This window comes from Calonectris borealis, chromosome 7 (genome assembly GCF_964195595.1).
Source record: "Calonectris borealis chromosome 7, bCalBor7.hap1.2, whole genome shotgun sequence".
NCBI lineage: Eukaryota > Metazoa > Chordata > Aves > Procellariiformes > Procellariidae > Calonectris > Calonectris borealis.
The window spans coordinates 9,819,195-9,833,826 of record NC_134318.1 but is presented as its reverse complement, the minus strand read 5'-3'; the positions used below and the strand labels follow the sequence as shown (position 1 = coordinate 9,833,826).

At 40.7% G+C, this 14,632-nt stretch overlaps 1 protein-coding gene across 9 annotated transcripts in view; it reads right to left on the bottom strand.

The window, feature by feature from the left end:
* Nucleotides 1-14,632, bottom strand: part of JMJD1C (jumonji domain containing 1C) — a 167,008-nt gene that overhangs the window by 27,555 nt on the left and 124,821 nt on the right. For 6 of the 9 annotated variants that reach the window (XM_075154254.1, XM_075154257.1, XM_075154256.1 and 3 more), the window contains 6 exons: nucleotides 11,963-12,068; nucleotides 6,981-7,105; nucleotides 5,582-5,725; nucleotides 5,271-5,463; nucleotides 3,508-5,183; nucleotides 230-402 (listed from right to left, as the gene is read on the bottom strand). In XM_075154254.1, the coding sequence (XP_075010355.1) occupies nucleotides 230-402; nucleotides 3,508-5,183; nucleotides 5,271-5,463; nucleotides 5,582-5,725; nucleotides 6,981-7,105; nucleotides 11,963-12,068 (2,417 nt within the window). Of the gene's footprint in view, nucleotides 1-229; nucleotides 403-3,507; nucleotides 5,184-5,270; nucleotides 5,464-5,581; nucleotides 5,726-6,980; nucleotides 7,106-11,962; nucleotides 12,069-14,632 lie in introns of those variants that run through there. The other 3 variants (XM_075154261.1, XM_075154262.1, XM_075154263.1) reach the window with 2 other exon arrangements.

Below are 14,632 nucleotides of genomic sequence, written 5' to 3'. Positions count from 1 at the left end.
ACAGAAAATAAACTTTTCTTTATATTAGGTTCAATTTTCAAAAGTCTTCAGATGACTCAGGAACTCAAGTACCGTTCCAAGTCAACAGGGCAGAGTCTGTTCTGCAGCACACTGACAAGCTTTTCTCTATCACAGGCACCCACGTTTACAAATAAACTAAAAGGAAGCTAGAAGACAACATCAGCTGCTGAAATGCACCCTCTCACACAGAGTTAAACAGCAAACTTACTCTTTGTGATGCTCTACGATACTTTTGGACAACGGCGGGCTGGAATGCGTTGTCAGTTTGAGAGGCCGAAGGGGATCTGCACTGGACGGTCGCACAGGAATGTGACTCAGTAAACCAAGGCTGTCAGCTGAGGTCACCGGGGTGGGCTGGTGTAACCACGGGCTGGGAGTATTCTGTTAACACCAACCAAAACAAAAAATAAAATCAGAGTTCAAAATAATCATGGGACCACAAGAGTTACTGTGTCAAGTCCTACCAATGATCAGAGTGAAGTCATGTATTTCAGTATCAATCATACACAGTAAATAAAATTTAACATTTTAAGTCACTTTTTGATCAACTGGAACATCTGATCGTACTTCACCTGGACTCACGGCATACAAAATAGTTTACACATTTCAGAAGCATTCTTAGAACCATTTAATTTTCAAGTATCCAGCACGAATAGTTAATTCTAGAACGGCATCTCAAGCTCATCAAAATTAGCAAACCAATGATAGTCTGAGAGCACTTAACTTCAGTTACTAGTAAACAGACCATTAGCTCTTCAATGAATTACAAGAAGTATTTCTTTCAAAAGACAAATACGTTTAGTATTTCTGGAAAACAATTTCATCTCCAGCTTTATAACAAATCTCAATATAAAGGATAGAACTATCTCTTTCCTGGAAGGTTCCTCTCCTCTCCCCAACCAAATGATTAAGTATGATAATCCTAATTAATCTGCTTTATTTTGCCAGGCATTTTTATTTGGCATAATTTCATCAGCAGCACACTATTAAAACCATAAACACATACGCCTGACATACTTTGCAGCATGGCAAATGCACGGTATGCACAATTTTGTGCTGTGTACCTAAATACTCAAAAGGTGGACAATACCAACCCCCTTGTTTACACACACCATGAGAGTCTCAATTTATGAGACTGCTTCTTAATTGACTACTTGGGTAAGTTTCTATTTTCGTATCTTCTCTGAAACTTGTGTAACAACTCTGCAGAAAAGACCAAGAGCAGCTCCCCGTCTCTCTCCCCTTTCCCTCTCTCCTCTGAGACCTGCTTACAAGAAACACGCGCAGAGGAGTGGAAAGGCAGGGCACCCTGTTGGAGGGGTGCTCAAGTGCTAGGGACAAGCCAAGAAGGGACTGGGACAAGAGTGAGCAGAGCTCTCATGCGCACCCCAAAGCCTCTCAGTGCTAGTCCACCCCTAACTCCTGGCACTGCCCAGAACTTCTTCCCCTCCTCTGCTCCTCACCAGTCCATTCCCTCCTTCTCCCCAGTCTTGGCGACTCCCCGTTGAGAACTGCTGCAGCAGAAGGGGAACCAAGAGCTCTCATGACACACGCACGCAGCACAGAATAGATCTGCAGGTGCTACAACTTTGAAGTTCGGATTTCTATACTTTTGAATATTTAAAGCAACCACTCGGGTTTGCGCTAACAGTTTTAGTGCACACCTTTCCTAGGCCAGGAGTTCCCACGCTGTGGTGAGTTCTCACGAATAGCCTGTAAGCTGTATTAAAGTATTATGCAAAAAAGGCCCGTCACTTTCTCCCTAGAGGAGCTGGGGAACATCTGCTTGAGCACCAAGCATTGCCCAAACAGCTTCGTGACTCCACCTGCAACCATCTACAGCCCAGCCCAAAGACAAGAGCTGCCACAGCCACCTGCGGATGGTAGGAAAAGGTGGGCTTGGGGGCACGCTTCCTTCAGCACACAGACATGGCTCAGCCCTGAGCCGAGGGTGGCTGCTGCTGCTGCTACAGCTGAAACACAGATCCCTTTCTGTGATCGTGGCATCCATGCAAACCAACTTTGGAAACGCCCATTCTGGGTTTCTAAGATGTATTTAAAAAAGGCCTCCAGTGCGAGAGCCAGAAGACAAGTCACCACAAGACAATTGCCACATATCAACATAATTAAAAAGCTACGTGCCTCGGTATGCAGGGCTGCATACTTCAAGCAGCCAAAGTGAAAACAGAGTCTATGGTAAGTTCTTCAAAATGGACTTCAGCATGGGGTGGAGCAGGCAGCAACATGAAAAGATAAATCCACCTATAGTTTTCTCTTAGGCTCTTCTTCTCTGCTGCATTTGACTTTATCACATTTTAGATCAAACTGACTGCACATTACAAGGCCAACTCAAACTGACTGTTTGGGAAAGACTTAGCCACAATGGTTTGGCTTTTCTCAAGAATGAGGCTGAGGAAGAATAGCTTTCCCCATGATGAAAAAGAAAAAAATCTCTGTAACCATTCAGAAACTCCAAGCTTTGACGCAAAGGCTTACAATTTGGCAGAAGGACCACTGTCAGCAACATGCCTTTTGTGGTCCCTGTGAAAATCTGCCCAAATTAGGCCAAGTTGTAAGCCTCTAAAAATCAGTATGCACATGCTCAGTGGAGGTTTGATTGAAGCTGGCAGTAAAGCTCTCCAAAGTTTCTGTCTGCGCTACACATGCTTCATCTTACACTGTTCCTCTAAGGTGCCTGCAATGAGCATGCTGTATCCCAAGCCTGCAGGAGCTGAGAAAACTTTTCCTGTAATTGCCACGTCTGCCTGCCAAATACCGCCGCCGCACTGGGCGCTAGGCTGAAAAACACAAACCATTTCTTCTGAGACTTCAGTGGTTATATGCAGCATACAGAGGAATCACCCTGACTTGAATACAGAGGAGTAGAAAGCAGATGGGAAGGCAGGGATGTGTGTCAACAGGAACAGAAGGGGAGAAAAAGATATACCAAGAGAGGGTACACAGATAGGTGTAAAGACAAGAGAAATGGGTGTATAGTGCAAGAAAGATTTATAAATGCTAGAGTATTTCTCTTCAGAACTTTCCACTGGATTTAGGACTCCTTCTGTCTCAGCCTTTCTCCATTATTTAGCAAGGATATATGAAATTTCACTGTGAAGACGACTGTCCTACCTCTCCTAGTTTTCTTCTAATGGTTTTCATAGTTTGAGGTAGCAAATACTCAGCCAGTGGACTTGAGGTCCCAAACAAGCTGGTTGACCTCACTTGGTCATAAACTAAAAACAAACATTTTGTCCTACTTTAAAATACTAAGGAAATCAAGGTCTGGAAGAACTCACTCACGTCCACTGTGAGACAGTGGCTACTACTGGATTTCCACTCCTAGTTAGTTCTGTGCCTACTCAAAAAACCCACTGTGAATGGACACTCGGTGCGATACAAACTACCGAGTCTGTACCTAGGAAACCACTACTGGGAGACACCAGTCCCGGCTAAATACGTCATTAAGAAACGAGCACAACTTACCCTTCTCAAGGAGGCCTCCGTGTTAACAGGAGTTTCTGGGTGGACCCACTTGGAGGAGGGCAGACCGAGTCCTGAGTAAGCATGTGTTCCGTTTGGATACTGCCAAATAATTGGATAAAGCCCTAGCTGATTATAGGAAGCAGAAGGATGAGCTTGTCCAAGAAGATGTGGAGACTGGTGTTGTAACATCTGTTGCTGCTGCTGGTGTGCTAATGCCAAATGGCTTAAGCTGCTAGCATGAGCAGTCTCTAGTCGCGGATGGCCACCCAGCAAGGAGGCAGCAGGCACTCCGGGCAACACTGCAGGAAGTAGATGAGGGTGATGAACAGAATGGTGAGATGCGGTACTAAGGGGGTGAGTGTTAATAGCGGACAAGGGAGCCTGAGCTGAAGACCCAGCTAGCAGATGGGATGAACCAGTTAATGCAGGATGATGAGCATTTGGATTTAAACAGGTTCGGTGGGATGAGGAATGCAGAGGATAATTATGCTGATGTAAATAAGGTGAAATGTGATTAGTTCCTGTTTCTTGTCCAATCAGAGTGGGGTCCCTGTACACCGTGAAATGTTCATTCTTGTCAATGATAAGAGGACTTTTAGTAGCTTCTAGAGCACTAACTCTAGCTGGAACCGGATGAAAACTAGACCTAGGCAAATCATGATCAGTTTTATTGGCTGACCTTGTTAATCCAGTAGCATGGCTGTTTTGGGAACTAACCTTAGACTTCACAGTATCGGAAGATTGGGTGAATTTAGGCTTAACATCAGGTGACTTTGTTTTAGGATGATCAACTGAAGCACTAGGTTTTGACTTCACAGAATCGGGGACTGGACTTTGTTTATGCAGTTTACTCTCTTCTGCTAGAGAAGCTACATTTAACGAAGAAATAAATGAGCCATACTGCACTTTTTCTTTTTCAGGATTTAAGTGTTCATTTACTGATAACGTTTTTACAACCCCAGGTTGTATCAAATCCGTTTTGTTAACAACACTGCTAACCCAACTTTGATCAGCTTCCTGTTTTCTTGCTTCAAGGAAATTTGCATTTGCAAACTGCTGTTTTAAATCGCTGCTGTGAGATTCTATTTTCTGAACCGTTTGCAAACCAAAGGTACTTGCAGCATTATCTTGGCTCTCTTTCTCAGAGCTGTTTTCATTAGTAATGTCAACAACACATTTCGGAGTAGGAGGTCTGGGTACAAATTGCTCATTTTTTAATTCCACAGTATGATGTTTTTCTGCATTGCACTCTTGAACATGTGGATCCTTGGCATTCTGCTCATAAGGTGTTGGCTGCTCTGCAGCATGGAGTGAAGATTTTTCCTGCTGATCCAAGAAGGATGACTTCAGTCTTTCTGTCTCTTCGTGTTTTTTATCCTCCTGTATTTCATCCCATGGAGACCGTCTATCTGTTAGTGTCTGTTCTACTCCCTCAATAGTTTGAGATTTTCCTTCTTCTCCATTTATCTTTGAAGTATTCTTGCTTTTTAACTCATTTTCTGAATTTTGCTCTGAGGACGAATCTGTTAATCTTTTATTTGAAATTTCCGAGTCACTGCTCTCAGAGTAATCCGAGATATTGTCTGTCCGCAGTCTCTTCATATTTAATTTTTTTTCATCCTCTTCAGGTTTTCTTCTTTTACTAAGGAAGTGTTTATTTTTGTTTTTGGGGTTTTCTGTAAAAGATAAAAACATGTCTATGACATTTTCAGTCTAATATGGTTTTAAGAAGCTCTCCCTCCCCTTCCAATAACCGCTTTTACCTCCTCGACCTATATAATCGTATCTTTCTTCTTTCATCTTCTCTTCATCAGGCACGCTGCTATCAGAGCCTTTCCTCTTATTTGGCCGAGTATTCCTCTGTTGCTGGTGCTGGTGAGAATTCTGTTTTGGTGCTGCAGTTTGGGAATTCATTGCTGGTCTGGGACTATTTGCTTGCGCACGTGTATAATGACCCTGAAAATAATTTTGTGATTAATGGACTTAAATGCAATTTTAATTAGCAACTTTAAATATGTATTTTTAATATCCGCCATATACGAAAATACTTAGGTAAAAAGATAAATGTATCTACGTGGACTGTGTTGCTGTTCTGGTTGGAACGAGACCGTCGGCGTGAAGTGATGCCAATATTTTCACCTTTCAACAAAGAGTGAACAACATCATCTAGAAAGGTCATCTGAACCATAGAAGGATCAACATTCTGAGGTTCTAACACCTGGTGTATAAAAAAAAAAAAAGAAAAAATAAGAATCAGCAGATGTTCAGACACTGCCCAATCTGTATTTTCTGTACCGGTATTCACCAGTCTAAAGACTAATCGGAGAAAAGCCTACATAATCCTGACAAACAGAAGTAACGTATGACTCTCAACAAAGGCTGGAAATAGAGTAAAACCAAAGCAAATGTGTCTTTACATATCACTGTAAAAATAACTTCTTTTTTATAAAAGAAAAAGTACCCCACCACTACTTCCTTTTCCTTCAATGACCTGCAAATTTGAAATTAAAAGACACTGAGCTCTTCATAGAGTAACCCTTAAGTAGCATTTACAATATAAAAATATTTTGTGAAATTTATTTAATATACTATAAAATATACTGCAGAAGCACATTACAATACTGCTCCCAAGAGAAGCAAAACTGCTGAAAGAAAAGAACCAAAATGACTGGAGAAAGGAACTCTTAAAGACTGGTGGAGTGTTACTCGTGAGGGATGATATTTCAGAAAGAAAGAAATGCTAACCAGGTCTTTAATCAATGTGTCACAATGAAAAAAAAATATTTGGGGGAAAATTAATTAGAGTAAATTAAGGGAAAGAATGTATCTGAGCATTAGACTAGTCTTAAATCTTTATTGTCACACATAATTTTGTCAGTCATTTCAAGGCAGACGGTTCATTCACTATATTAACATTTAGTCATTACTCTGGTCTCCTGAAATAGAATTCATTACTGCCACTAAAAATATCAGCATTAATTCTTTTTGTAACATCAACTTCAGAAATACAACTAAAACCCACCACAGTAAATGTAAATTAGGGCTGTAAATGGTTAATTCAATAAATTGCACAAAGTGGATATTTCAATTGCTTGGAAGAAGTAATCGCTACTGCAGTGCTAAAAGATTTCAGCGTTGAGAAAAGAAATTCTCAACAGAGCTGACAGGGCAGACCAGTTCTTAAAACTAGATCACTTCAGTTCAAAAGACTTCACTAGTCAAATAGCGACAGCAGAAGAAAAGCAGAACTGCAGGACTGGTATTAATCACATCATTGCACAAACATTCACCTTCAGGATGGTTTTAACTGCTAGTCCAATGTAAAGTCATGCTGTAGTTTCAGCGCAGTAACAGACTCGCCCTGCTGGAACTGAACCACTCAGTGTATTTCAGAGTACCACAAAAAAATTTACAAACTCCCAACGTGTAGTTTACTTGAAGCTTGTTTTCTGAGTATCACATATCATACTCACCTGGTCATTCATAACAACCATAGTGCGGGTGAAGAGATCATGATGAGTAATGATACCAGTAAACCACTGGGTGGCAGAATCCTGTCTGTACACTCTCACCCTATAACCATTTAAGGAGTATGGACCTTTAGAAGGGGAAGAAATAAAAAAGCCATTGAGGAATTCAGCAAAAAAAGTATAAATGGGTTTTCCTGATTTTTTAAGCTTCACAGCAAACATACAGCACACATGGCACGGACAGCAAACTACAGGCACTTCTGGCACAGCACTGCCTGTGGATTTTACTTTTATTCAGGAAGACATTTTGAAATGCAAATGGTACATTTAAGTATGCTTTAAGGTCAATTATGCTAACATTTTCAACATACAATTTTCTTATCTAACTAAATCTTTCTGCAACCATGATGACAAACGATGGGAAAATTCCTGCCTACAAACAGCAACCATAGAAAAGTAATCTGAAAGGCTAGAAAGTGGCAGCAGCAGGTTATACAGAAGCTATTTAACAGGCTAGTCACATGCCCAGATGCTTTGCTGGCGAAAAGATTTACATCTTGGTGGTTAGGCTCTGCATCTGCCAAGTCTTTCCCATAAGTGACCACAGAGTTTCTCTCCATTACAGCAGTCGGAAAGGCAGCTGAGTGATCCCGGCCCTGCTATGGCCACACAGAACACTCAAAACCACACACGCTATAAAGACTTTAGCTCCTATTTTCAGATATATCAACTGCAAAGAAACCTCACACTGTCCCTTTGCAAAGACCAGCTTAATTCACCTCCAAAAGCCCATGGCAGTGGGAAGATAGTATGATACTGTACTTATTTTATAGTTGGTTTCAAGACCTAGAAATTGAGATTCAATAATTTTATTCACGTTCAGTGTCTCATTTGATCACCGGGACCGTAAGTTTCATCACACTTAGTGTTTATATAGCATTTTGTATGACCAAGCAATGCTGCCACTGAGTTCAGCGCCAACTGTGCGGGTTTCGCTGCTTCCACAACCAAACCCCAGGTCAGGCATACAGGAACAGAAGCAAAACCAGTCAGTGACAACCTACAAAAAGCCTAACTTAAATGATTTAAGAGTGCCTAGTTGCTCAACCGCACAGGCAAGGCCAGAATTCCCCCGTCTTTCCTAAAGATTGTTTTTTTCCAATCCCTGCCCAGTACATTAAGTAAGCTCAAACATCTGCAGCAAACAGGCCAGGGGACTCGCAGGTGACAGCTTTCTCCAGTAAAATATCCATATCCACACGACTAGGTCCATTATATTCTCTGGACAAGAAAGTGTGTGATCATAAGGACTGTTTTTAATGTCAACATTTGAGAGATCAAGAGACGTGCAAAAGCAATAACAACTTAGACATTTCCAAGTGGTTTTAGGGTTTAATTTTGGAACCTTAGCAAGGCCTTTTGAAATACTTTTTGCATGTGACTATCTAGTTTTAAAACAGCTGGGAAACAGAAACACCATGCAATGGCACTCTTCTTTCACCCACATCCACATCATTCACTGCACAACTGAAACCTCGAGACCCAGTGAACCCTCTGAGCTACCAGCGTCAACTCATCCCCAGAGCACATTTCCAGCTGCACAGACAAGGGTCAGAAGGGCGCCAGGATGGGCACTGCCAATCACCAATATGTATGGGCAGAAAAAGCGGAAGAATCTACAAGCTTATGTCTCAGATTCCTGGTCTTGGACCAGACGGGGTTCCCGTGGGGACACATTTCCTGATGGCTTCTCTCCAACCCTTACTCCGTATGGCCCTGCAAAACGCCTCCAGCTCAGCTCCCACACTTCTGGCTGTCTGACCCAACCCAACATGTCTCAAACTTTTCATGGCTGTCCCAAAGCTCTGCCTTGTTCAGACAGTCTCAGTAAAATTTTGCCTGTGTCTCTTCGTGCAAATTTCCCATTCCTACTTTCCTATCCCAGCTCCTCCTCTCTTGCACCCTACTGTTAACAGCACAATGATTTTCAGTCTCTTGCATAACCAGAATCAGCCTCTCCCCTCTCCCCAGCTTCTTGTCTCATTTTAGCATTTACAATTCCAGGCCACTGGCTTCCAAGTCCTTTCCCAGTCTTCTCAGCTTACAAGCTCCATCCTCCCCTCTCCATCAGCTTCCAGCTTCTCTTACACTCTTCAGCACTGACCCAGTGCCAATTTCTTTCCTCTTACTCCTTGTTCTAATCTGCGTCTGCCCTTCATCCCAGCTGTTATCCTATCTATTTTTAAAAGAGACTTTATCTACCTTTAAAAACAGTGGGGGTTTTTTCTTACGTGCTCCTGGGGTGTCAGGAAGAAGGAGACAGATTAAACTGTGGTCATACGACACAGGACAGCTCAGCTCCAGCCCAGCCCAGCCCAGCCACAAGCAGCCATTACAGGAAAAGCCTGGCTTTGTCTCCAGTCCCTGGCTGAATCACGCTCAGCTACACATTGTTGAAACAGCCTGTGCAGTACTATCAGGAAATATCTTCAGGGCTGAAGCACACTCAGTGTTTCAAGAGGATTATTATACACGCAGCCTCAGAGATTGTAGTGATAATAAATCTAATAGGAAGAAAAAATTCAAAGATTTTAATTGTTAAAAATCAAAGACACTTTACTATGTCCCTTGAACCGGTTTTATTTGTCCCAAAAGCTTTCAACTTGGCCAAGTTGGGAGGAGTTTGTTTTTTTTAAAACAAGGAATAAACTACTTTCCTGCCAAACTTACAATCTCTACTGCAAAGCATGCTGCTGTGACTGCCACCCAAAGAAAAGGTCACGAGGGCCAATTTTTTTCTTTACTCTCATTCTTGTAAATAATTGGACCAGTTTTGACTAAAATTCCCCCTCCTCAAATTGGCATATTTCTTTTTAAACATTTGGAACCCAATTCTAATGTTTTTCTCCAACCCTCCTCTTTCTTCAGATTGACTATCACGGTTAGAACACCATTTAAGTAGAAAATACTAAGATACTAGATGACGGCTTCAGCATCATGAGACAACAAGGAAAAACCTGGATCCTAAAAATGCTGTAGAGGATGAAGTAAGAGAATATGGTAACAACCTTAATAGATGCGTCTAGACAAAGTAGAACTGAAAATGTTGCTTAAATTGCACGGGACAGGAAAATGGTAATAAGGGAGAAGGTTAAGAAAACCAGAGAAGGGAGGGGAGGAGCAAGGAAGGAAAACATGATAGATTACAGCAACCGGCACTGCTAGAGGGCTGTCCGTAAGCCTCTGAAAGGTTTGGGCCAAACACAAAGTCTCTGTGACCAGGAGCAGATTATGCCCCAGGAGAACGTGACAGCAGTGTCTGCTGCCTGACCACTGTCCCACGGGGCTGAGGTGGTGGCACTGCAAAGGCCCTCGCGGCGGATGGCATGTCACTGCCCGAGGAAGCCACACTGCATCACATCAGGTGAGCAAGTGGATTTGAACTGCAGCTTCTCCTTAGATGAGGAAAGCTAGTCTGCAAGGACATTTGGATTACATTCATCTCATCATCTAAAATATTCCTAATTTGCGCACTTCTAAGCATCCAAACATCTGTTTGACAAATTACATAGAATTATATATATAAAGACAAAAATACAGTTCCTGGAATGATGGGATGTAAATGAGTTGTGTGGATGACGGGCTAGCAGTTTCATTTAGATGACTATTTCAATATTGCTGGGGCTTTGCTCAAGTATTGATTCTGTACCAGTGCACACAGAAGCTTTTATAATTGTCTTATTATTGTTACTCTAATGAAATAAAATAAACAAGCTCAATTTTAAATTCCTTTTCATATAGCCCTAATTTGATTTCACGTCACCTCTCAATCCAGTTTTGGCCTGCAAATTTCATCAACAGACTATTAGCTCATGTTGTATCTGAGGATATTAAGGTAAAATCTAAAATGACTAACACTGACATACCAACTTACTATCTACACAATTCTGCACATTGTTTTCTTCAGCATCCTTTCTCTGTGGCCCATAAGAATCATCCCATCTAGTCAAATTAAAAACACCACAGAAGGAAAGATACAAGTTTTTTACTGTAACTTCAATATTATACTTACCATATTGCTTTGGTCTTCTAATCTTAGTTTTATCAAAGAAACCAGACAGCAAGCAAACCTCAGCACCATCCTTTTAATATCAGGTTATTTACTGCTCCCCTCCCCATCTTAAATTACACAATAACTGCTTAAGCATTTTTGTCCTCAAATTGCTTTACTGCTTGCCTAGGGATTTTAACTCAGACCCACAGAGGTTAGTTTCTGCGTCCCATTGCTAGGAATGCCCCTGTACAGCTGCCTGTCAGTTCTGCAGAAAGTTAATGAATATACTGCAAATGCATAGTAATATTTTTATTATTGGCAAGATTGAGCCAAAATAATTTATTCTAATTCACACTAGTTTTCACTTAACTTGTTTCTCCAGTTGAAAATGATGTATGTGTTTGCTGCAACCTTCCAGCATTAGAATCGCGTTACAAAATCGTAACGGATTTGAAAGGCGCTTTTCAATCGGGGGTGAGGGTGTGGGGTGGGGATCTGAAAGTATTCTTCACCTGTGACGGAACTGTGAAGAACTACAAGCACAGACAGATACCAGACTAGTTATCACAAGCAATAGTAACACTAACAGAGCACAGAACAGTTTTAAACATGCTAAAAGGTGTGTGGTTGCCATTCATACATACTTATTTTCACAACAAATTTTACAAAATATCTACGTTCAGACTAATGTTATTCAGCTTTTGCTGTAATCACTAAGACATCAAACAAGTTAAGAACAGTCTGAAGAAGTCATGCACAGCTTCTTACATAGTCTTGTTTTCTGGAATTAACAAATACTTCCAAAAAATAACTTCCAAGTTAGAAATATATTCTCCATTATATCACAAATGCTATGGGATGAGCCCCACACACCTAATGGCCTTAAACTAGCTAACACAAATAAAAATAACACAATTTCCCACATAATTACCTTGCATAAAAATCTCCTGAACCTTTTGTTCCTTTACCCAGGCTTTTACCTCCTCATGTAACTGCGGGTTATCCCTGAGAACTGGGTTTAGACTGTCTACGTCGTCCTAAAGTAGAGATTAAAAAAAGAACCATATGTTATGTTTACTCGTAACATTTCTGTTTATTTTCCTAGATGTATTTTAGAGTACAATATTAAGTAGTTTGATGCTAATTTTACTAATTGCCTACAAATCCCTCTGTTATTTTTAGAAAAAACTTAAAAGTGCAACATAGTGCTAGAAGTTATTTCATGGGAACATGGTATGTCAGATCCCACATGTGGCCAGACTTGTAAGCTATTAATAGGATCACACTTTCATAAGTACTGTCTTACTACAAGCTAAAATTGCCCTCTAAAGACTTCAATGTTTACAGGTATGCAGAAATAATTGTTTAAATAATGATTAAATGAATTTTTTTTAAAAAAATCTGTTTTCTGTATCTGTAAAATTTAATATGGACATATTGAGCATAAACATAGATATAAAACCGACAAAGATAACGCATAAGAGAGAGCTGTATTTTAAGAGAAACAAACATTCTGAGAGAAACACATTACTGATTTTCAAATATGTAGGCCTTTGTTAATTAGGTAATTTCAAATAAGACATGCTTTAATTTTTATTTTTAATGCATTCAGTTCTCCTGGAAAATATTCTTTTTCACTATTTGAGTAGGACATCATCTGGGAAATTAAGACGTATTTGGTTGCATTGTCCTCCTAACAAAGAAAAACTAGGCACAAAATCTGTCTGTATCCTTGAAAGCATGGCTTAACCCATCATTCATCTCTAGACTTTTAGAACACCTATTTCTTTTTATTTCAGAACAAACTTGCTATTTCTGCATTTGAGGCTGTGGCAGAGAAATAAACCTGCACCGCAGCCTGGCAACTCCTTGTGCAGAAGACGGTCTTGGAAATCCACAAGCTGCAGGAACACTCATTTGTGGCGACAGAACTTCAGACAGCTAAAATAATCAGAGCGATTCTCCACATACAAAATGTAAAATGTTTTATCAGTACTGCAGCTGAGATCAAGTAATTTCTTTCCTTGATCTCCAACAAGTTCCTTGATGTTTCACAATTTATTATGAAAAGCTCCAGCCACAGAATATAAAGATACAAGCAACACTCAGGGAATCCTACACTGCTGCCAGGCCCTCAAGTGACATGAGCAATTTCTCTCTATTCATCTGGATGAGATTATTCCTGCTAACCCCCTGATCACAGGATGTCTATTCAAATTCAGAATTCACTTCCTGACACTTGAAGATTTGCTGTGCTCCATTATGGAGAACGCATCAATGCTTCAGTTATTAGAGAAAATTACTCTCTCTCCTTATGCTTTTGAAAACGATATGGATCCAAAAGGAATGGTCAAGATGACCGTTTTAATACATGTAAAGTGGAACAAAGTAAAAGTGAAGGAGAAGATCAACAGGACCTCTACCACCAGCTTAAAAACACCAACCAGGCAAGTATGTTGCTAGCATTAGCAGAGGCACAAGAGGGTCAACACTAAAATTTATTCAAGGATGGCAGACTAGCAAAACACTTCATCTCCCAAGGCAATCTAAAAAGGGTATTAGCTGTTCTCCTTTCCTGTGCAAACCCATTTTTGCATTGATCCTACATACAGAAGCAACACCATCACTGGAAAGAGGGAATGATTTGCCAGGGGAACCCAACAGACCCTGGAACTGGAGCTGTGTGATGATCATTCACCTGTCCTCCTTCCCATGCACTCTCTTTCACAGCAGCTGCAAGAGACTGCTTACCAACAATTTCCCCTTCCAGATCCACAAGACCTGAGCAACGGACTGAAGCACTGCAATACTGGAAGTCTGGCTGACTTAAAAATGCAGTTAATATGCAGATCTTGTACATTTTGAATAATTCCTTCAGTCCCATCTATATAAATTTTTATCTTTGTTTCAAGACTATACACATTGATTAGGTGCCATGAAGTCAGACCTGTTACTCTTGACGTTATTCTACTTTGATGAGTTCTTTATGCAAAGTTTTTGAGTCTCTGTATGTCATCTTGAGCCACTTTTGATTTGTTTCTTAAGGCAACACACACTGCTGCTTTTCTTTTTTTAGCTTTCACATCCTTCCTAAGCATCTTTGCTGCCTTTGAACTTGACACTGAAGATACTGGTGATCCTACAGACAGTACATTTGAACCTTTTTTGTTCTATCTCCTATTCAGATCCATGTCCTATCAGTACCTTTGAATGAGAGTGCTTGGTGTGAACACTTAGAAAAGGAGACTGCAAAGTCAATTTTGTACTTCTTTCCTCACTCTTGGAGAAAGATGAGCTCATCTCAAACATGAGCTACAAAACGCACAAGTGAGGTCAAAGATCCATTACACAAAGTGCACGCAGGTCTGACTGGGATTATGTTGAGGATATCAAAGAGAACCCAGGGTTTCTAAATACACACACCCCCCCCACACACATTTAACATATCATCAATCACTGGGGGAGGGGAGGGTGTGTTTTGCTTCTAGACATGAACATGCTATACACTGGTCAATAGAAATCAGTACAGCAAAGCAAAATTGTAACTGACAACTGAAGCTCGGTATCAAGATACTAAAACAAAAAAAAGGTTCCTGAAATC